This window comes from Natator depressus, chromosome 2 (assembly GCF_965152275.1).
Source record: "Natator depressus isolate rNatDep1 chromosome 2, rNatDep2.hap1, whole genome shotgun sequence".
In the NCBI taxonomy this organism is placed as follows: Eukaryota; Metazoa; Chordata; order Testudines; family Cheloniidae; genus Natator; species Natator depressus.
Genome location: NC_134235.1, coordinates 204128295 through 204151137, shown reverse-complemented (window position 1 = coordinate 204151137; position 22843 = coordinate 204128295). Strand labels below are relative to the sequence as shown.

General features: G+C 41.3%; 1 protein-coding gene across 5 annotated transcripts in view; it reads left to right on the top strand.

Annotated features, from left to right (window-relative positions):
• STK31 (serine/threonine kinase 31) overlaps positions 1 to 12286 on the top strand; it is an 85638-nt gene extending 73352 nt beyond the window's left edge. For all 5 annotated transcript variants that reach the window (XM_074945774.1, XM_074945775.1, XM_074945777.1 and 2 more), the window contains 2 exons: positions 6311 to 6379; positions 10677 to 12286. In XM_074945774.1, the coding sequence (XP_074801875.1) occupies positions 6311 to 6379; positions 10677 to 10904 (297 nt within the window). In that variant the 3' untranslated portion in view covers positions 10905 to 12286. The remainder of the gene's footprint in view (positions 1 to 6310; positions 6380 to 10676) is intronic.
• The last annotated feature ends 10557 nt before the right edge of the window (positions 12287 to 22843 follow it).

Sequence of the window (22843 nt, the reverse complement as noted above, 5' to 3'; positions counted from 1 at the left end):
AACAGATTCTGCTTGGCAGTAGAAAGCTCTCTACCAGGGCGACCTATATGGCCAAGTGGAAAAGGTTTTCGTGTTGGTGTGAACCCCGACAGGAGCAGCCGTGCCAGGCCCCGGTGCAGGCCATCCTGGAGTACCTCCTATACCTCAAGCAGCAAGGGCTAGCCCTGTCCTCACTCAGAGTACACCTGGCAGCCATCTTCGCCTTCCATCTGGGGTTCTCGGGGGGGCTCGGTGTTTTTCCCACCCATGGTGGGACGGTTCCTTAAAGGGTTGGAAAGGGTGTTTCTGTAGTCCCGCCCCCGAGTCCCTCCATGGAACCTTAACTTGGTCCTCTCTAAACTCATGGGACCCCCTTTCGAGCCCCTTGCTTCCTGTTCTCTTCTCCACCTTTCCTGGAAGGTGGCATTTCTGGTTGCCATTACCTCGGCCAGAAGGGTGTCCCAACTGAGGGCCCTCACTTCTGAGCCACCGTATACAGTATTTCACAAGGACAAGGCGCAGCTCCGGCCACACCCCAAGTTCCTCCCTAAGGTGGTCTCCCAATTCCATTTGGGCCAGGACATTTGTCTGCTAGTGTTCTTCCCGAAACCGCATATGGACCCGAGTCACCGCAGCTTGCACACCCTGGATGTGTGTCGAGCGCTGGCGTTCTATTTGGAGCGCACCAAGCCCTTTTGCAAATCCGCGCAGCTGTTTGTGGCTGTAGCCGAGAGAATGAAAGGCCTCCCGGTGTCGGCGCAGCGGATTTCGTCTTGAATTACAAGCTGCATCCAGGTGTGCTGTGAGCTCACAGGTGTTCCGGCCCTGGCGGTCACAGCCCACTCGACCAGGGCGCAAGTGACTTCCACGGTGTTCCTGGCACAGGTCCCGATCCAGGAGATCTGCAGAGCAGCCACCTGGTCCTCGGTGCACACCTTCACGACCCACTATGCGGTCAAACAGCAGGCCAGAGAGGATGTGGCGGTTGGCAGAGCAGTCCTCCGAGCAGTTGTTCCGTGACTCCTACCCTCCTCCAGAGGTAAGCTTGTGATTCACCTAATGTGGAATGGACGTGAACAAGCACTCGAAGAAGAAAAAACGATTACTTACTTTCTCGTAACTGTTGTTCTTCGAGATGTGGTGTTCACGTCCATTTCACCACCTTCCCTCCTGGGAAGAAATGCTATAGAAGATCGTTGAGGGTCATTTAGGAATTGAGAAGTGTAATTGTTTGCAACGAGCACGAGAGAGGTGATGTGTTGGCTGTGCATCAATCACAACATTACTAATGCGGTAGGAAACAGCTTTTCATGCTTGAAATATAAGTCATGCCAACAGGCAGAGCCACTAAGACCTCAACCAGTTTCACAAAGAGCTTATGAGAAGGTAGGCCTTGATTTATTTAGCGGGCAATCAAAGGATTATTTAATAGTCACAGATTATTATTCTCTGTATCCAGAAATTTGCACACTGCATAGTACTAATATTAAGTCAATGATAGCTGCCATGAAGGGACTCTTCTCCAGACATGGAATTTCAAGTGAAGTCTTTAGCTATAATGGAATGCAGTTTTCCAGTGCAGATTTTAGGCAATTTGCCATGGATTGGGATTTTCATCATAAAACTTCATGTCCAAATTACCTCCAGTCGAATGGACTTGTGGAAAGGTCGGTATGGATGGTAAAGAACTTTATAAGAAAGACTCTTAACAATGGGGGTGATTTGTATAAAGCTTTGTTGGTTTACCAAAGTACACCTCTGAAGAATGCCTCTTTTCCAGCTCAGCTGTTATTGGGAAGAATGATCAGATCTAATTTAACAAGTACTGATATCTTGCTGAAATCTCATAACAGTGAAATCACATGGAAGATTAAATCAGAAGAGGAAGCAGAAATGTTATTTTGACAAAAGGACCCATGATGTCCTATCTCTTAACCTAAGTGATAGTGTGCCTGAGGAATCACACTTATAATACTGGGGCCAAAGGGGTACCATTAAATAACAGCTGCATCCAAGGCCTTACGTAGTCCAGAAAGACCAAGGGGACACATTTCAGCATAATTCAAGGAAGCTAAAAGTAATCCCAGGAAGTTACAAAACATTGACAGTAGATGTGGACTCTGGCATTTCCCAGACCTACTTTTGCCAGTTTGTCCTTTATCTGTTGATGATAAACAATCAGCAAGAGAACAACTCAGACTCTAATGAAAGGCTGATACAGAGAAGAACAGAGAGGCAGATTTTAAAGTCCTAAAAGACTTATGGAGTCTTGATAACCTGCAAAAAAGGGGTATTTGAGGAAAGTGAGTGGTAAAGACTCACTCTAGAGTGATGTGCTGATAACCTCCCCTCGGTAGTTGGGTTTATGCAAATGTACTAGATGGCTTATTTAATGTATGTATTGTTAGATAGTTGGGGTGTGTGTGTGTGTGTTTATATATAATATACATAAAGCCATATACATATATATACACACATATATAAAGCTAATTTTTTAAAGGGGGAAGATGGAGAGATATGTTTGTGCAAGGCTCCCTCATAAGGGTCAGTTTTATGAATATAGGAATTTGGAGACATGCCCTGGAAGCAGCATGAAGAACACAGCGTAGCTCTGCTCAGCAGTCCACCACAGAAGCTCTCTACTTTGTCTTTAATGAAACCTTTATTTCTTCTGTCTCATTCACTGGTTTGTTGTTTAATGAACCCCAAGATTATTGCAGCAATGGTCAGGTATTTAATATGGAAAATGACATTAAACAGCTGTGGGTTAATTTCAAGCATCCACGTTCCCAAGCTATGATTTTAGTAGGAACGTTCCTGACATCTCATAACTGCCTCACCAGGAGCCAGTTACAACTGGCGGTAAATAACTGGGCATTCCTGGCAACTCTCAGCAGGTTAAAGAGGTCCCATTCCATCAGCTGCAGTGTGATAGGTTTGATAATAGCTTCTATGCCCGAGCATCATAGAGGACTTAATTATAGACTTCACTTCGGTAACTGACCCTGGACCTGTTGCATGGATGCTTGCGATGAGGAGATCTTAATTCCCTGTGCTGAGCAGGTAAAAGATTAATATAAAGCTGTTAGTGGTTAGACTGGTTAGTTAATGTCATTTTTCAATATGTTTTCTTCTTGATTTTATTTAGGAAATGATAGGTAAAAATGAAGCAGTCTCCGTGTTTGTAAATGGGATTATTTCTAGTAAAATAAGAAATTCTTAAATCCAAAACTAACAAATGTTTAATCACCATGACAGCAGCTAGTTGTAATGTATTAATGCGATAGGGCTTATATATGTTTTCAGGAGTTTAAAGTCACATTAAAGGTGGTTGAAAAAATAGTTTTCATTGTATAGGAGGGCTGGCGCTTGGCATAATAAATAGGTTAAATACATGTATTCCTGCATGTAGGGAGTAATGTGAATTTTGTATACAAAACACACCATTCTTAGAAGAAATGAAAAGAATGCAACACAAGCTTTAGGCCAAAACAAGTTCAATCCTAAATTCATCACTGACGTAAGCAGGTGTTGCCCCTATTTCTCAGTATTGTGGAAAGAGGGTCATTGATGGAGTTAAAAATGGAGGGGTAACATCTACTGTGCCTTTATCCAGCATTGACTGCTAAGCAATGCCAGTGGCCACTGGAATGTTGTTAAAGAACAATTTGGTACTGGCGATGTTTCTTCCTGGTGAATTGTAAATTCTGTGTCCTTGGCCTGCATAACTACCGGGAGTGTATATAGGGGAGGGAAATCCCCTGGTACTTTTCACAAGAAAAGAAACCCTTCTACTCCCTAATCACTTAAATATGTTGTTCATAGCTGTAGGAAAAATCAGCTAGGGAGTTCCTAGTGGGTGCGGGAGTTAGTGGTGGCTGGCAGGGTGAAGCAAAAAGGTGTGTGTGTGTGTGTGTGTGTGTGTGTGTGTGTGTGTGTGCTGAGGAGTGGCAGACAGATTGTAACATGGTTAACAGTTGCAGCTGTACCAGTGACCCTGGAAAGAGGCAGGAAAAAGTGGCCAATATGGGAGGAGAAGGAAAGGTGAATAAAGAGGTGCAGAACTGGCTGGTGAAGGCTGGCTCTGCATAAAGAAAGGTTTGTAATATGATGTGACAATAGCAGCCCTCTGAAATCTCATCAGTTCCATAGGTACAGCTATCTGTTTCCTGCCCAAATTTCAGGTTGATTAATACACATCTAATCATACCATTGCCCCCTTGTAATTCAAATTGGTATGGTAGTGTCACTATAACTCACTGGATCACAGCTGAGAATACTACATTCAGGACAGACTTCTGAGAAATAGGGCAGACTCATCCCAAACTGATGGTTATTCTATCATTAGATTATACCAAGCTGTGATAAATGAAGGGGTCGGGGGGTTAGCTCCCTTTTATAGACACCCAGCCCCCCAGTTAGCTATAAAGTCCCTCTTGGTGGCTGTTCTCTGCTTGCTTTACCTGTAAAGGGTTAATAAAGTCCCCCAGGCAAAGGAAAGGGAGTGGACACTTGACCAAAAGAGCCAATGGGAAGGCTAGAACTTTTTAAAATGGGGGGGGGAACCTTCCCCCTTGTCTCTGTTGTGGTTCTCCGGGAAAGAGGGGAACAGGGAGCAGTTATACTATGAGAAGCTTGAAGCCAGGTATGATCGTAGATCATCAGATCATACCTAGAACTACTTATTTGGAACCCCCAAATGTGTAAGTAGATCAGGAAAGTTTAGAAAGACGCGATTAGGTTTATTTCTGTTTGTTTCTTATGGCTAGTGGACTCCTCTGTGCTAACCCCAGATGCTTTTATTTGCTTGTAACCTTTAAGTACCCAAAATAGGTTCAGCTTAATTTTTGGAATTGCTGTTTTAAAATCTATCAAAAGCCTGAGTTCCAAATATATTTTCTTTCTTTTTGTTTTTAATAAAATTTATATTTTTTAAGAACAGAATTGGATTTTTGGTGTCCTAAGAGGTTTCTGCATATGCTGTTTAATTAGCTGGTGGCAACAGCTAATTTCCTTTGTTTTCTTTCTCAGCTCTTTCCCAGAGGGGTGTGTGTGAAAGGGCTTGAGGGTACCCCACAGGAAGGAATTCCGAAGTGTGCCTTCCTGGGTTCCAAAAAAAGGGGTTTTGCATTTGGGTGGTGGCAGTGTTTACCAAGCCAAGGTCAGAAAAAAGCTGTAACCTTGGGAGTTTAATACAAGCCTGCAGTGGCCAGTATTAATTTTTAAAAATCCTTGCGGGCCCCCACCTTCTGCGCTCGAAGTGCCAGAGTGGGGAATCAGCCGTGACACAAGCCAATAACAAAAGTGAACTTCTGTATCACCACACTGGTTAACAAGAGGTTAAAAATGCAGACTCCATAGGCATTCCAGCCCTTGGCTAACCACCCAGATGCTGGAATTCATGATGAGTGGTTATTGAAAACCAGTTTTATCAGATATAGGGCCTTTCCTATTCCAAGGGATCAGCCACATAGTCAAGTCAATATATAACTCAGATCTTACTCAATAATTACGCTGATACCAACCCTTTAGTAGCTAAACACTAATAATATAAAATAACTAATAATATAAAAAAGAAGGAAAAGAAGATAGTTATTGAATAGTTAAAGGATCATAGACATACAAGTGATTTTCACTGTTCATAGATCAGGATCACAGCAGTAATGGAATAAACTACTGGCTTGCAGAAGTCACTCTCTAATAAGATTGGGCGTCATCAGTCCTTGTTTAAAGCTTCCTTGTTAGAAATCCAGTCCAGAGAAATGAAGCAGGAAATGAAGACGAAATGAAAATCTTTCAGGGGTCTTTACAAGGCAGTCATGACAAGAATCTTATTGCTCTTATGGGTAGGATATATGTGTGACTGAGGGGTGGCAGACAGGGCTAATCATCTTACAATATACTAGTAAGGCTTCTTCTAGTAGTACATATACAACCAGATCCAGGACTCTGGAGTTTGAATCTCATTTTTAAAAGGCTCTGCTCAGCTTTCCTTGGAGCCTCTGATGGCTTTATGTACTTTTGATACTAAAAGTAAAATTTCTAGTGGTTGTTATATCTTTACAGATAATGTAGGTGGCTTGGAAGCCCCCGTGTGGGTTTTCCAGTACTATGAGTCTGTACTTAAGATTTTCAGAGACTTTTAATTCCAAAGCTAGTATTCCCACTTCATCTGGAAAAAAAGATCTCCTTGACCAGTGTTTACCCCTCTGTAAAACTAGAGGTGAGATATTAGCATAGCATGTTTTAGATATGAAACTCTAAATTTTTTTCTCTGAACAATACACAGTCACATTTGAATATATGCAGGGATTGTATTTTTAACTTGCAGCTGTGTGTTGGAGACCAAGAATTTAAAATTAAGGAAAATGGAACCCCTGAAGTGGATGGACTTAATATGGTATGTGAACTTCCTTATTTGGCAGTTGAGTGAGACATACAGAATATAGGCCAGTGCTGTTTAGCTGGTTTTATTAAATGTTTGATTAAAATGCCATGTTTATAAAATGTTTAATTGACAATTTGGCTGTAAGAATTCTCAATAGCATACACAAATGGAATCATTATTGAAAAGGTGGAAGAGGCTGAAGTTCTCTTCATATTTGACCCTGTTCTCCACGAGAAGTAAAACACTTGCCTCAAGTGTGTTAATCTAATAAAGCTAGTTTACATACATACAGGTTTAGGGCAAAATTTTCAAATGTGGATGCCTTAAATTATGCACCTAAATAAGGATCTGATTTTTTCAGAGGTGCTGAACACCTACATTTGAAAATGTTGGCTTTAGTGCTTCCTGACTGCTCTAAGAAGTATGTTCTCATGTTAATGCTGAAGGATTACCCCATACTTCTAATGGAAATTGCCTAATCTTTTAAAAATGTTTATTGCTATTACAAAAATTTATTCTGTGCCCTTCACCATGTAATTTAGCTGTCACTATCAAACGCACACTAATTTAAATCAATATTAAATTAATATTTTATTAATATTAGCCATAAACAGGAATTCAACTATTTTATTGGTAATGTCAATTTTAACAAACCGTTACTATCTATTTGAAAAACTGCAAACCAGAATTGAAGAGGTGGTCTATGAAATAGCTTGGCCCTATTTCATTTAAGACTTCATTGATCTCCTTCCTTCTGTCCCTCTGTTTCCGCTCTTTCCTATGCATTTGTTTCCCCATATACTTGTTTTTACCTAAGTTTTCAACATCCTCCCAGCAAAGTACTGTGCCTAATTCACAATAGCCTGTTTGCTGTTGTCACAGCTTTAGTAAAAGTAAAAAAAAAAAAAAAAAAGTTTCACGTACAAAAGTGACTGTCATCTAGCAATACAGCGTTTATTACAGATGTGAAACATTAACTGGGGAATAATAATAAAAACTTCACTTTGGCTGAGAAGCCATCCTTTAAACTAACAAGTTTAGCATATCATGTGTGAAAGCTGTACAGATTTATTACAAGGTAAAGCGATTAGGCTGTTGTGAAAACAATATTGTAAGACAAAAACAAAATTGATTACTTCCCATGAAAATATCAGTTCTGACTGCCCAAGGATTTAAAAAGCAAAACAAAACCCAAAGTTTACCCAGAACCATTTGCCCAGTGTATATTTCAGCACATTGTTATGCTAGAGGAGACAGTCTCTTTGAGATGGGAGTTTGCTGAAACACCTAACACCCAATGTCAGGAAGGCTAACATAGCAGGATAAAGAAATCTGTCTGCAGTTCAACACATAGCAGGCATGATTATCCACTATCATGCACCTTGCATAATACTTGCATCTATGGAAAAACGCTACCACAGATATGAGTGGAGAATTCTGATTCTGTATCAGGTTGCACTCACTTTGCACAGATATACATGACTATCGAGAGTGCAAGGCAGTGGAGAATCATCCCAGCCTCTCTAAAACCTGTAACACTGTTTAATCCTTAAATACTGAAAAAAATTAACTTCTCTCTTGCTACTTAAGGCGTACAGAAAAACCTTAATTTTTCAGGAAAACAGAAATAACAAAATCCTCAGGAGATCAACAGTAACATCATCTGGGTCAACAGTAGCTGTCATATGATATCTGCTGTAATAAAATACTAATTTTATCAAATTTACTCTGAATTACGTGCATCCAGACTCAAATGGGTGATTCCAGCTTGCCAAACTTTGTTTGTTTTTCCTCTGATCCAATAGTTTAAATACATTTGGAGATGTGAAGAAATGCTTTTTCTACCCAAAACCAATTAAGAATCCTTGTTGAGAATAGTAATGTATAATTTCCTTTTATAGTTTTTAGCTGTTAGAGAGCAAGATTTCCTTTCATCAGTGAATAAATTAGAATGCACCAGGCAATATGGTTCCAATCGGTATATTATCATTGGCAGTTTGAGATTCATCCCTTCCGTGTTTTGTACATGAGGCATCTGAGTCCAGGGGGAAAGTCATCCATGCTGCTCTTGGATTACAAGAATTTCAGTAAAAAAACTTCGAGTGCTTGCTCATGTCTATTCTAATGAAGGTGTGTGCACCGCTGCTGGAAAGTTTTCCCCTGTGGTATCCGGTGGGTCAGCTCTACTGCCCCCTGGAGTTGCACTCTCATAGTGCTGGTATATAGTGTCCTGTCGAGTTGCTGCCCCCTGAGTTTCTTCTTACCGCCCATGAAGTTCTGCTCGTCCTTGCATTCACGCAAGTACTCTCCTCAGTTGATTTTCTTTTTTTCCTGTATATAGTTAGTTATAGTAACTAGAATTTACAATTTAGTGTTACTTAGTAGTTATTAGATTAGAACTCCGGTAAATGTGGTTACCCCGGTACCGGGACATGCCTTGGTGCCTGGGGTTTAAACTATGTGTGTTTTACCATAAGCCCATGCCCATTACTGATCCCCCTTCTAGCTGCCCTAAGTGCTTGGGGGAGGCCCACCTACGGGACTGCTGTAGGATTTGTAAAGGGTTCAAACACTATCTTCAAGGACAAAGACCAGAGATTTAAATTCCTCATTATGGAAGCAGTTCTCCACCCCTCAGAGCTGAGCCAAGCCATCTTGGCACTGAGCACCTCTACTTTGGTAACAAGTGCACTGGCTTCTCTGAGAGACAGAGTGTGCAGCTTGGCCTCACCAGCACCGGTTCAAGAGGTTTTTCTAGGGAGCGGAAAACCATCCCTTTGGGTCACATACCTGGCGAAGTGGAAAAGGTTCTCAGTCTGGCCAGAAAGGGGTCTCGCTCATGCGATCATCAGTACTGTGTATTCTGGACTACTTGCTACACCTGAAGCAGCAAGGGCTACCAATGTCTTCAATTAGAGTCCACCTGGCAGCAATCTCGGCTTTTCACCCATGGGAGAGCAGGTTCATCTTTGCAAACTCACTCTGGTAGTTGCTTTCTCGAGGGATACCTGTGACAGGTGACAGCTGATCCTGCCCTGGAACCTTAACCTGATGCTGTCAAGACTCAAGGATCCCCCACTGGAGCCCTTGGCAACGTGCTCTGGTGGCCATCACCTAGGCCAGAAGGGTTTTGGAAATCAGTGCTCTTATGTCAGATTCTCCATACATGGTCTTCTTCAAGGATAAGGTCCAAATGCGCCCTCACCTAGCCTTTCTCCCAAAGGTGGTGTTGCAATTCCACAACAGTCAGGACATTTTTTTCCCGTTCTTCTACCCAAAGCCGCATGCTAACAGCCAGAAAGGCTCCATTCGTTGGATGTCAGGTGGGCACTTGCCTTTCACATAGAAAGGACTCAATCATTCAGGAAACTACTCAGTTTTTCGTGGTGGTGGCAGACAGGATGAAAGGCCTCCCAGTCTCAACCCAGAGAATTTCATTGTGGATCGCTTCTTGTATCTGCATGTGCTGCGACCTGCTGAAAGTCCCTGCTCTGATCCTGATGGCACATTCCACAAGGGCCCAAGCGTCTTCAGGTGTATTTGTGGCACAGGTTCCTATCCAAGATATCTGTGGAGCAACAATGTGGTCTTTAGTCTGCACCTTTGCAACTTACTATGCCATCACTCAGCAAGCCAGAGACGATAACTTCCTCAAACCTAGGACTCTGTTCTATTCCTCAGCAACTTTTAATGTGTTAAGCTTTGGACTGTAGAGTCCAAATAGTCTAAGGTATAAATGAAGGGCTGATGATAAATTTAGCCGCTGTTGGTTTACTTTCCATTTTTTCTTTATCTGTCAGAGTTGGGACTAACAAGTGGAAAAGTAAATCTTGAACATGACAAAAATTACAGTAACTAAAATGAATGTAGTGGAGGACACAAGACAGTTTTAATTGACCTTTTAATTGCCCTACTGGTGTTCAGGATTTCCCCGATGATGGCAAATAAAAACAGTAGAAATCATCCATTTATAATGGCTGTGGGAACTGGCACTGTGGGCCATGACATGTTACTGAAGAAATTGCCCGAGTGTGAGATTCACGAGCGTTAAAAGGTTAACGGTGCTTGTTTTTGTCAAGTTGTTAACAAGTACCACCTCTGTTTAATGTGTTCAATATTGGAATTATATTAGGTTAGCACTGTTTTTTGCATGTGTAATATCTCTGGGCTCCAAGTACTTGGAAGAAGCATTGAGGAAATATTTGATTTGTTAATGGACATTTATGGAGTTGGAGGCCTGTGTGTTTCTCCTGCTAAGTAACTCTTTTCACTCGCTTTCCCCTCCCTCTTCCCTTTTGTTTTCTCTTAGGATAATAAGGTTAAATCTCTACTCTTGAATCTGATCTGCAGTAACAGAATGACGGCTGAGCAGGTGCTGAATGATGACTGTTTCTTGTTCCCGGATGTGATCCCAGCTCCACCGCAGAATGAACCTGGTGAAGAACTTGAATGTGAAAAGACAGAGGAAAAAGGCGAGGACATTATCAGTTCTGACAACAAGACAGATGACAATGAGGAGATAGACCTTTCTCAGTAGGCCAGAGGACTCGCCAGCCGTTTGCTTCAGTTATTTTTATTTTGTTTGAGTTCTAAAAAAAAATAAAAACTTGCATGGGATCTGAAGGTAGTTGTCCTACACTCAAATATTCAAAATATAAAAGGGTTTGGTAAGCCTAACCATTTTTGTGTAATTACAGGTGTGGTCCCTTCGTTGGGATTTCTTTTAAAAAAGTATGTTGCTGAATAACTCTTTGAATAACTGTTTGAAGTTAAGAGCATGATGATGCTAATTGAGGCAATAGCAAAGAGAAATGCTCTAAAGTTTGTCAACGCTTTGCTTTTTCACTTTGACCATTCTGAGGACCTTTCGAGGGGATGTTATCTACCGGTGGTAGAGCTGTTAGCCAGATACCAGGAGATCAGACGTGTGAAATCATGACTCCTTTTCATGCCACTGTCCTCTCCCTCTTTCTCCTGCTCTGCTCCCTTCCAAGATATTCCTGTTAAAATAGATGACTGCTTCTCTTACTGAGGGGCCAGTGATGTGTTTTGTCAGATAGCCAAGCAGATATTCCAACAGCAGCTGCCTCCAAGACAAAAACCACCTGTGGTGCCTTGAGAATTGGTCAGCAGAATGTACTAAGTGGAGAGAGCTATCAAACCTATTTTCCCTCCCCAGAATCCAAGCAAGGTATGTTTGAGCTCCTCTGAATGAGTTGGCAAAAGGCCGAGGATATTGTGTCTGTCTCATCTTTGCAGTGCTGCCACCATGCCACCTGGCTGGCCAAATAAAATACTATGCCTTGTATTCTGCTTGTTTGTTTATAAAAGCGGGGGAAGGGGGAGCGTGGGCGTGTTTTTTATAGGAAATCATTTAGTATCTTTCAAACATAAATAAGATTTCTGAATGTTTGTCTAAATATATTTTGAAGACTGCAGATTCTCACCATGGTGGGAGGGGAGGGTTGTTTGAATGAACAAAAGAATAAAACTCAATTTTATGCAAAATTTGGAACAAGTCTATTTATAATTACTGGAGTGCAAGAAGTCACTCCTGACTTGCATGTTTATTGAAGCCACTGCTGAGTCACTCTTTCATTCAGTGGCGTATTTGGAGACTGAAATGGGAAGGAGGGAGCAGCAATGGAAAAGAAGAAGGGCGAGAGACATAATTCGTGTAAGAATATATCTGGCCACAGGGTGTTGCTCTTGACTGGTGATATTGCTCTTGGACAGCGTGTGTGTAGGGGAACTTTTAACAGAATTGGCCATTACCATTTGAAGAATGTACAGTGTTGTGTTTTTGTTTTGGGGAAAGACTCGGAAGTTTCAGGTACAATGATACAGTCAATACTAGACTTAAGATGCAGTCTTGGAATTGCTTCTGTAACGTTAAAGAATGTTTTGCCGGAGGTGATATTTCAGCTTTAATTGATATTTGACTTTGACTTTGTTTTGTTACAGAATATTTGATTAAAATGTTGTCCTATTTTTCTGATTAGAGGACACTGATTTTCAGATATTTGTATCTATAATAAAAATCAGTGATAGCAAAATCTTTGTAAAGTGGTTTTGGTTTTAAAATTGTTTAGGGTTGACAAATTAATTTTGATTACAAAAAAGTCACAGATGCATAGTATATTAAAATGTGTATTATCATTAGAGTAAAACAACCAAATATACAACATTTTAAAAACAGTACTTTCATATTGTTGAATAAAGCATTTATTAATTCAGGGGTATGTTTTAAATACATGCAGCAGTAAGCATCATCTAGAGAGCTAACCTAATATTTGGGTTTTACTTTAGATACTGCGTTTAGAGTTCAGGTTGGGGAGGTATAATATACACAACTCCTCCAACATGTTTTCTTGTGCCCTAGAATCTAAACTGTAATCTTATTATTGCTTACACTATGGTTCACCTAGGAGCCCCAATCATGAAGAAGGACCCCCTTGTGTGAGGTGCTGTACAAACATGAACCAAAAGATGGTCTATGCCTCAAAGAATTTACAATCTAAAGCTTGCATCTTGAATAAAAAATTTGTTAGGCCTTGTGGTTGTGAAGAAAACCTTCAAAATGTGAACCAAGTGTGACCAATGTAGTGGTGATGGAGTTTGCAGCTAGCCTGAAACAAAGGTCTGAAAAAAGGGAATCTGTTCCTGTTCGTTTTAATGAAAGTTAGCATCAATGCCTAATGATAATTTAAATGTCATTAACTAGTTCACTGATGAACAAAGCATGTAAGAGAGTAGAGGCTGGATGGTATTATCAATCTACTGTGCATAACATCTCATTCTGGCACCATGAGGAGTGGTACTTGTAAGAATATCACGACTTATTGTGGAAGCTGTTGTTGGGTCTGCATCACAGTGAGGGAGAAGCCAATGATGTGGAGTCTGAGTATATTCTAAATGTGCCTTGTTTTATTTAAACACATATACCAATCCTGGAACAGCGGTAGCTACAAACAACATGCTGGTAATATTTTCTTTCAGAAATCTCATCCTGTCACCAATGGCCTGTTCTCAGAAAAGTTCTGCCTCAACAATTGACTTCCGTGAGACCTAGGCAGAGAGCAGAGTCTTCTGCTGCTTGCTCAGTTCCCTCTACAGAGAACCTTGCATAACAAAAAGTAATACATAGCATGTCTTCCCAAGACTGAACATTTGCTTGCACATTAAGAAGAATGGTAGACTGTGTAACAGCAGCACCTGATGACACCTGCCTTAACATTTTTACCCGATCAAGAAAGGGCTATGCCTAATAAGCTCACCGGTGTGCATAATCATATTAGAACTTTTTACACAATCTAGTGAGAGTGGCATTTCATTTGTGCCATCTTGGCTAAGTGGAACTTAGTTTATGGGAGAGTATTATTGCTCTTGTTTTCTCCTTTTGTTTTCTTCTTTTTTTGTGTATGTGCGGGGGAGGGGCTGGTTTAATTACTGACTTTATTTTCTATGTGAAATCATAGATTCTGGAGCTCATCATAGCAACCTCCAGAATAAAGTACCTATCTGCTAATCCCCAGTGACCACTCAGCAATAGAATCAGATCTGAAATAGAACCAGAACAGAATCTTGTTAGCAATTCGTTTAAAAAAAGAAATTCAGATGCAATCTCAGATATCTGGAATATTGTATTCTCCTACCTGTCGTTTGAGTATGAAGCTACTGTGATGTTTTGGGTTTTTAGTATGATTATTCAGGCATCCAGATTCACCAGTAAGGACATAGACATTAACTATATTAAGGAAAGAAATGTAATATATATGGGGGAAAAAATTATTCCAAGTGAGTTGCACAGTCAACTTCTAATTGAATTGCTACACTATGTATAACGCACTATAATTTAACATAGTAAGAATCTGAGTAAGATGTATTTTAAAAAATGAAGCCCATAAGTAGGTACTTGTGCAGCATCATCTAGTGTATAGAGCACTGGACTGGAACACAGGAGAATGGCTTCTATGCGCAGCTCAGCTTGTGGTCTGCTGGGTGATTTTGGGAAATCACTTCATCTCTTTGTGCCTTGGTTTCCCCATCTGTAAAATGGAGATAATGATACTGCTTTGCCTTGTAAAGTGCTTTGAGATCTATGGAGAAAAAGTGCTATATAAGAGCCAGACAGTGGTGGTCGTATTGTTTGTTGTTACATATCTTGTCTTCATAGTCCATACAGTTTAACTGATACGGAATTAAAAAGTTACTTTCACAAGATCTTGTTTTACTCATTTTTACTGTTTTCTTAGGGAGCTGGAGATTCAGGTCTTTCCTGTTTTTTTTCTTTCTTGTAATAAATGTGAGTGTAGCTTTAGTTAAAGAATTTGAGTATTGTCAAAGCTATTTGAAGAGGTTTTCTTCTCCTAAAAATTTTTAAATTCAGACAATCAAAATGGTTGTGTTTGCTATGTCCAAGAACTGACACGCCAACAGATGAAGACAGAATATGGGTTCTCTTACAGTATCTTGCCATGGTATATCTGACACTATGAATTATTTGGTGGGTATATACCTGTAGAGTGATACTGATGTATTGCTAGAGACAGGAGAAGGGTACAGGGCAATTCTGGGGGATTACTACTTGACTTATAGCTAGGGCCCTACCAAATTCATGGCCATGAAAAACGCATCACGGATCATGAGATCTGGTCTCCCCCGTGAAATCTGTTCTTTTGTGTGCTTTTACCCCATACTATACAGATTTCATGGGGGAGACCAGTGTTTCTGAAATTGGGGGTCCTGACCCAAAAGGGAGTTGCACGGGGGTAACAAGGTTATTTTAGGAGTGTTGCAGTATTGCCACCCTTCTGCGCTGCCTTCAGAGCTGGGCTCCCAGCTAGCAGCTGCTACTCTCCAGCTGTCCAGCTCTAAAGGCAGTGCCACTGCCAGCAGCAGCAGAAAAGTAATGGTAGCAGTACCACAACTTCCCCTACAATAACCTTTCAACCACCCACAACTCCTTTTTGGGTCAGGACCCCTACAATTACAACACTGAAATTTCAGATTTAAGTAGCTGAAATCATGAAATGCATTATATTTAAAATCCTATGACTCTGAAATTGACCAAAATGGATTGTGAATTTGGTAGGGCCCTAGTTATAGCTATGACATTGGCTCTCACACACAGTCAGGAAGTGTAAGCCAGATATATATCTCCAGTTTGTCTCTTTTTCTGGGTCTTGCAATCGTCTTTGGGAAGGTGGACAGAGGAATATAATGTGGAGGAGTTTAGAAACAGTTCTTGTGTTTGGAGGCAAATTGATGCTTGGGGGCAAATTCTGGAGGCAAATTGATGTTCACTTCACACTAGTCTGTCCAAGACTCCTTGTTCAAGATATTTGTAAATTCTGGTTGCATTCATTTGTGATGTCAATGATACAGGATGCTTCAGTACATCAAAGTGATTCTGTAGCTGTTCTCTTTGGTTTGCTCATGATCAAATATCTGAAATGGGGAAACTGAAAGAAATTCTGTAGCTAAACCATTTTTCCTTCGTAGTTAAATACTTAAAACAACGGTATCATCTGAGAAGAATTAAAACCTGTTATTGCTGCGTCCAATTTGTAGAATAGGAGGAGAAACTATGGGATTGTTTTGCAAGAACAGATTGCTCTACAATGCTTTGATCCAAGTGTCATGAAGGAAACATGATGAATTTCCCCAAATACATGCCTGCCAATTTATAGATATCCAGAGTTGCATGAGACGGCTGTTTAAGCAAGCTTCTCTGAAAGTGCTTATATTTGCAAACAGATCTTTTCTTTTATAACTTATTTCAAATTAAAAGTCAACAGTTGTGTAGGAGACTCAAGTCTGTGTTTCATAATGCATGTGGCCTCTCAGTGATTAATATGAAGAAATTAGTGGCAAAGGTAGCCCTTTAGGCTGCAGTGGATGTGTGGTAGACATGGCTTCCAGAAGTTTGGCCACTGGTCTAGTCATGAGAAGGGACTCCTAGCTGGAATAGTCAGTCGAATCTCTTTAATGAGGAAATGGACAAGTCCCTGCACTCACTAAAACACTCAAGATTGACTCTGCATTCCCTGGGGATTTCTCTGACCTCAAGATAAAACACCAGAGGCAGCCCAATAAACCAAGGCCATCCCCTTCTTATGCACCTTAGTACCAGCACACAGCTGAGCCGCCACACAAATGTAAGACGATTCAGCCTTGCTTCTGAGTCCTCTTTACTCTCAAGCCTCTACTCTCACACAACCACTAGCCAAGAGCCACTTTTGACATGGTGGAGTCCCAGGTACCACCACTGATGCCAACCACCTCGTCCCCTGTTACCTTTGGGGGCAGTCTTGTATTCTTTGGCTACAGCTGGAACAAGATCACTGTGGATAATCCACCAAGGATACTCCACAGAGTTTCTCCTGTTCCCACCTCACAAACCCCCTTCCTGGTCCCCTTTGGGGACCACTCTCATGAGGTAATTCTTCAAAGGGAAGCAGAATCCTTCTTACAAGAGTGTGTCCCACCTCATTACCATGGGAGAGAATTCTACTCCCCATATTTCCTAGTTCCCCCAAAAAGCAGAGGGTGGAGACCTATCCTGGACCTTTGGCAACTCAACATCTCTAATTGAAAACTGAATTTCCAGATGATTATGCTGGCATGTGTAATCCCCTCTCTTCAAGAAGGGATGTAGTTCATGGCTCTTGCTATGAAGGACTCATATTTCCATGTGGATATTCACCCGTCATACAGGAAGTTCCTGTGTTTTATGGTAGGCCAGGAACACTTCCAGTTTCAAGTCCTTCCCTTTGGGCTGGTTACAGCACCCAGACTATTTACAAAGGTTTTCTCCATGGTAGCAGCTTAGATGAGACACTGTGGTTAGATGGTATTCCCATACCTGCATGATTGGCTCCTGGGAGCCTGATCTTGTCAGGAGGTCAGGTCAGCAACAAGGTTTCTCATACAACTTTTAACTGCACTAGGTATTTGCATAAATGAAGAAAAGTCCATTTTGTTACCCACACAGTCAATAAACTGTGTAGGGTGAAGGTTGGACTTGACTTCTGTGAGAGCATCTTCTCCTCATCCACTGAGCACCCTGATGTCACACATCACTTGCAGACCACGAACCACAGTGCATAAGTGCTTCTCACTGTTAGGCCACGTGGCCATGTGCACCTGTATAACTCTTTTTGCCAGAATCCACTTATGGTGCCTGCAGGCTTGGCTCCATTTGACCTATCAAACAAACAAGTACCATATCAGCTCCAGGGTGGTCATTCCTATCAAAGTTGTCACTCTTATAACTTAGTGGCTCAACCAGGAAAGGTCATAGTAGGAGTTCCCTTTGCCCCTTGTACCCTCAGGGCCATCATTGTGACGGGTGCCTCCGTTCTGGGGTGGGGTGCTCACCTGGACAATCACACTGCTCAGGATACTTGGACCCCTGCGAGACGCCAGACTACGTATAAACTTACTGGAACTGAGGATGGTCCACCTTGTGTGCAAGGCCTTCCTTTGTCTGATATGCTTGTTCCATATTCACATAATGTCAGACAATATGACCACAATGGTCTATGTAAGCATACAGGGAGGAGCAAGCTCTCATCCTCTCTGCCAGGAAGCTGTTAGACTTTGGAACTGGTGCATCAGAAACCACATTGATACACAAGCCGGATATCTTCCTGGTATGGACAATTCCCTGGCAGACGAGTTAAGCAGAAGCTTCTTGATAGACCACAAGTGGGAGATTCACAACATGTTTGTGAGCGAGATATTTACACGATGGGGTACTCTGCTATGGGATCTCTTTGCATCCCAAATGAAAAGAGAGCTTCCTCTATCTTGCTCCAGGGGAGCCATGGGTTATGACTCCCAAGATGATGCTCCGCTGATGTCTTGGACGAACAGCCCAAGATATGCCTTTCCTCCCATTTCTATTTCCACAGGTCGCAGGGAAGATATGTCATGACAGAGTCAACACTATTCTCCTAGCTCCCCCCAGCCCAGTTTTGGTTCAAGCAATTTCTAGCAATATCTGCCCATCCACCAATCAGGATCTGCCTGTTCTCAGATCTCCTAGCCCAAGATTGGGGGGACCAAGCATCCCAATCCGGGTTTACACCATGTCATGGCCTGTTTTTTGGTTGGGCATCAGAAATAGAACATGGTCAGCCCCTGTTCAGGTAATCCTTAACCAGAATAGAAAAAGAGACTACTAGAACCTTCTATCCAGCCAAACATTTAGCAGCAATTAGTGACTTCCTCCTTTCAGTGAAAGGGAGCTGTCTTTACTCACCCAGCCACAGTACAATTCATGAAGGCCTGATTGGGACCTTCCCACCAGTGCTTAAACCTACCCCTTAATGGGACCTTAACCTTATCCTGTCCAAGCTCACTAGTCTACCTTTTGAACCCATGACAATTTGTACCATGGCCCATCTGGCCATGAAGGTGGCGGTGTTAGTAGCTATCACCCTCCTTATACAGTGTTTCACAAAGAAAAGGTTTCTCTTCGACTACTCTCCAGATTTCTCCCCAACATTATTTCCGAGTTCTACATCAATCAAGTGATACACTTCAAACTGTATTTTTCCCCAAACCGCACGCTTCTTCTGAAGACAAGAGACTTCCTGGACATCCAGCATGCCCTGGCATTCTACCTGCAAAGAACCAAACCTATTAGGAAATCACAGAAACTCTTTATTGCCATAACAGAGTGGTCACATGGGCAAGCCATAGTCTCCCAGAGAATTTCTAAGTGGGTTTCAGAATGCATATTAGAGTGCTACAAGCTAGCAAACATGCCTCCCTCTGGGAGTGTCACATCTCGCTCCATGCAAGTACAAGCTGCCTCCATGGCATCCCTATCAGACCTTCCACAGCAGGAAATCTATACAGTAGCCTCTGGAGTTCGAGCCACACATTCATGCTGTTCAATTCCCTTGTTCATGCCATGGCTGCAGATAAAGTGGTGGGGTTGGCAGTAGTGCAAGCATCTTTGCTGCCAGCTTCCTTGCATCTGTCTCTAGTCTGAACACTGCTTGCCAGTCACCCACATGTGGAATACACATAGGGACCAGCACTTGAAGAAGTGGAGGTTACTTACTGTAATTGGAGGTTTTTTGAGATATGTGATTTCTGTATTCCACTACCCACCCTCCATCCCCTCTGCTTTGGATCCTGTTGGATTTGTGGTAAGAAGAGAAACTGGAGAGGTGTCAGCCTGTGCTGCCTTTGATATCCTCAGTTGAGAGCATGTGGAGAGCCACTGCACATGTGCAGGCCAAAGACGCTGCTTGAAGAACTTCTGGACGTGGGCACATGGCAAACTTGCCTACCTATGTGTGGAATACAGATAGGGACCACGCATCTCAAAGAACTTCCAGTTACAGTAAGTAACCTCCACTTCTCTCTCTCATTTTAAAGCACTGTGTACTTACAGAATTCTGTTAACCAAACCACCATGGCATTGCTCACATTGAAATGTTAAGTGAAATATCTATTTTTTTCACTTAGGATCCCAATAAAATATGGGAAGGTGGGCATTACTTGTGTGTGAGAATATAGAAATTAGATGCAACTCTTGGGCTCCTGGCAAGTTGCTAATGCAGCCCTTGGTGCAATAGTTGTGATACCACTGGTCTTTCCTTCACCCCATTATATTTCAGTATTTCATTATATACGTTGTCCTATCAGATGTCCCTGTTCGTAGACCAAAATGAGTGGTGCTATCCATCACTTTGAGCTGCCCCTATTTGCTTAGCTTGTCTCATATCTCAGGAATGCAGCTACCGAATACTGTGGTGAAGAAGTTAAATGTACAAATGATCAGTGGATTTCTGATTCGTTGTTTAGATGGCTGTCTGGCCTAGTTGGTAAATAGTAAACTGAGTTCAGGAGAGCCGGGCTTTCAGCATGGGATGGATATGCACGGTGTGTGGTGCTATGCACTTGTTATGACACACCTTATAGTATAGAAGCCACTAATCTTAAAATAAAAATTGGGGTTGTAAAGTTCAAACCTCCTTTGTTTATAGCCTCCTTACCCAGTGCTTGGGAGAGCGATGCTGTGTGGCACCAGAGGAGACTCTGGATACCTGTACACAATAGTTGGGTTTGGAATACCTTTCATTCCTTCCTAGTACAGTATTGCCATTTTTATAAAAGTTCCCCTAAAAAGGGAGGTATATCTTTTGATAGTGAGATTGGGAAATATGCACTGAAACATATTTTTAAGCAACTCATAACAGAGGCTTTCAATGCGCAGCCAAATGTTGCTCTCTGAAAGTGTGATTATCTTACGATGGCCATTCATTTCCCAGGAGTTATCCTTTTTCCCTTCACAAGAACTTTGTGGTGAGAATCTGCATTTTATTGCTGCCAGAAGAGCCAAACTGCTGAACTCAACAAATTATTGGAAAGGTAAAACATTTTCTAGTCAAAAAGCATCAGCAGACCTATCTGTTCTGTTAATACCTTGAAGTCTTTATAACTGCTCTGAGGTACAGTTCAAAGTTAATCTTTTGACAGTTTTATTTGCTATTTTGTTGAACATCACGATTCATTTTTATCTTTTAGGAGTTCCATTTATGGCTGTCATTTAATTGGTGGTAACTACAAATTATACTAGCAGCAAAGGAGCGCATAAAAGATGCAAGTAGTGTAATTTGGAACTTGGTAATCTTAGTAGTGTGAGTCATGGATTGCGTCATCCACGGCAGTTACTATGACTTTATGATTCATAAGTTTGTTCATTTCTTTTTTGGTGTGTCATCAGATAAATAGCTCAGCTACAGAATGGTAAAACTGTATTGTGTGCAGCTCTGTTGGCAAGAGAGAATTTGGTTCTCACCTGCTCCTTTGTGTATTCAGTAAATCTGTCCAGCTTTCATATAGTCACTCTGTAAACTCTTCGAAAATAGCATTTTCCAGGGACAGCAAGGCATTTTCATTTAAAATAACTTTCTTTCTAGAGCACGAAGTGACTGATCTTCTTAATTCAATTTCAAAATGTCTTGTTAAAATTTTTAGACCTTTTTGTTTTTACACTTGCTCAAATGGGTTATTATGAGTGATTAGCATGGCAGCACCGTGTAAAACAAGTCAGTGGGGATCTAAGCTTGGAGCAGCCCACATTTGCTTTAATGCTAAGTCTGCACTGCGGAAAAAGTTCAGATGGACCCTTGAATAGCTGCTGCTAATATCTTAAATTTTAAGTAAATAACATATTCTGTCTCTCTCTGTTGGTTCACACTTGTCCTAAGATTTTCAAAAGTGACTAGCGACTAGATTTTTAAGGCAACTTGAGATGCCTTAAAGATGCCAAGTACCTGTTCTCTGACAATCAGGCTCCCATTAGGGTGTCTCAAATTAGGAAGTTAGACACCCCAAAAATGGAGCCAACCAAAATCACTTGTCACTTTGGAAAATTATGGCCTCTGTTTTTAATTGTAAAAGTGAAAACTACATTCAGGAGAAGCATCTGCCATGGGCTGCACCCTGTTTTTTTCTGGAGCCCAGGATGGAGTGGGGAGGGAAGTAAGGTAAACTTTATGGGGGCAGACATGGTAATTCTATAGTGTGTGTATATTTCTGGCAGGTTTATAAAGTCACTGTATTTCCTTTCTGTTAAGCTTCTAAGCTTATGCTAATATAAATCTGTTATATAAGCTTAATGCCTTGGAGGATTAGCTGTAGGCACTGGCAGACACCTTGATAGCCAGAAGTAACAATGTAATCATAGAGTGCCAGCAAAAAGTAACTTTACACTGAAACCAACCTAGTTTTATAAAATACAGCCAGGACCATCTCCTATCATCTGTTTAGTGACATTTAGTGTAGCTCAGACAGTACCCTTTATACGTGTACATTGTGAATTCAAATTCTGTTAATAGGATATATTTTTATAATTTTAATTTCATACAACTTTTTTCCTCCATTCCAGCGATATTGTATGAATTTGTGATTGAACTATGCAATTAGAATGACTTCTGTTTTAACTGTGAAATGGTCCACAAAATGCCAGCTACTCTGACCAAGATCTTTTTGCCTTCCACTCATTTCAATAAATAAAAACCTAGCACAGCAGCTTAATCTCATTTGTGCAAGTTGCCATTTGTGCAAGTTTTGTCTATGTCAGAGATGTATGCAAAACCATGTATTTGAATAATTAACCCAGTAACCTTTTAGCTAGGTAGGCCATCTTTCCTTAATTTAATCCAAAATTGTTTGTTTGTTTGTTTTTAGAATGTGGATTTCACCCACAATCTTCTAGGTGCTTTTCAAACACATCAGGAGAGATGGTCACAGCCCTGAAAAGCCTAAGCTAAGCCTCGCTTCTTACTCTTCTTCTTAGCAACTGAATGTTTGTTTGACTTGTGTTGTCTCAAAGGCAGACTGACATTTCCCCAGATCTGATCTCTCTGAATGTTACATCCTGCCCGACAGGATGACTTTAGTAAAGACACTGAATAAGACTGAACAATTGATGTATTTGTAAATCAG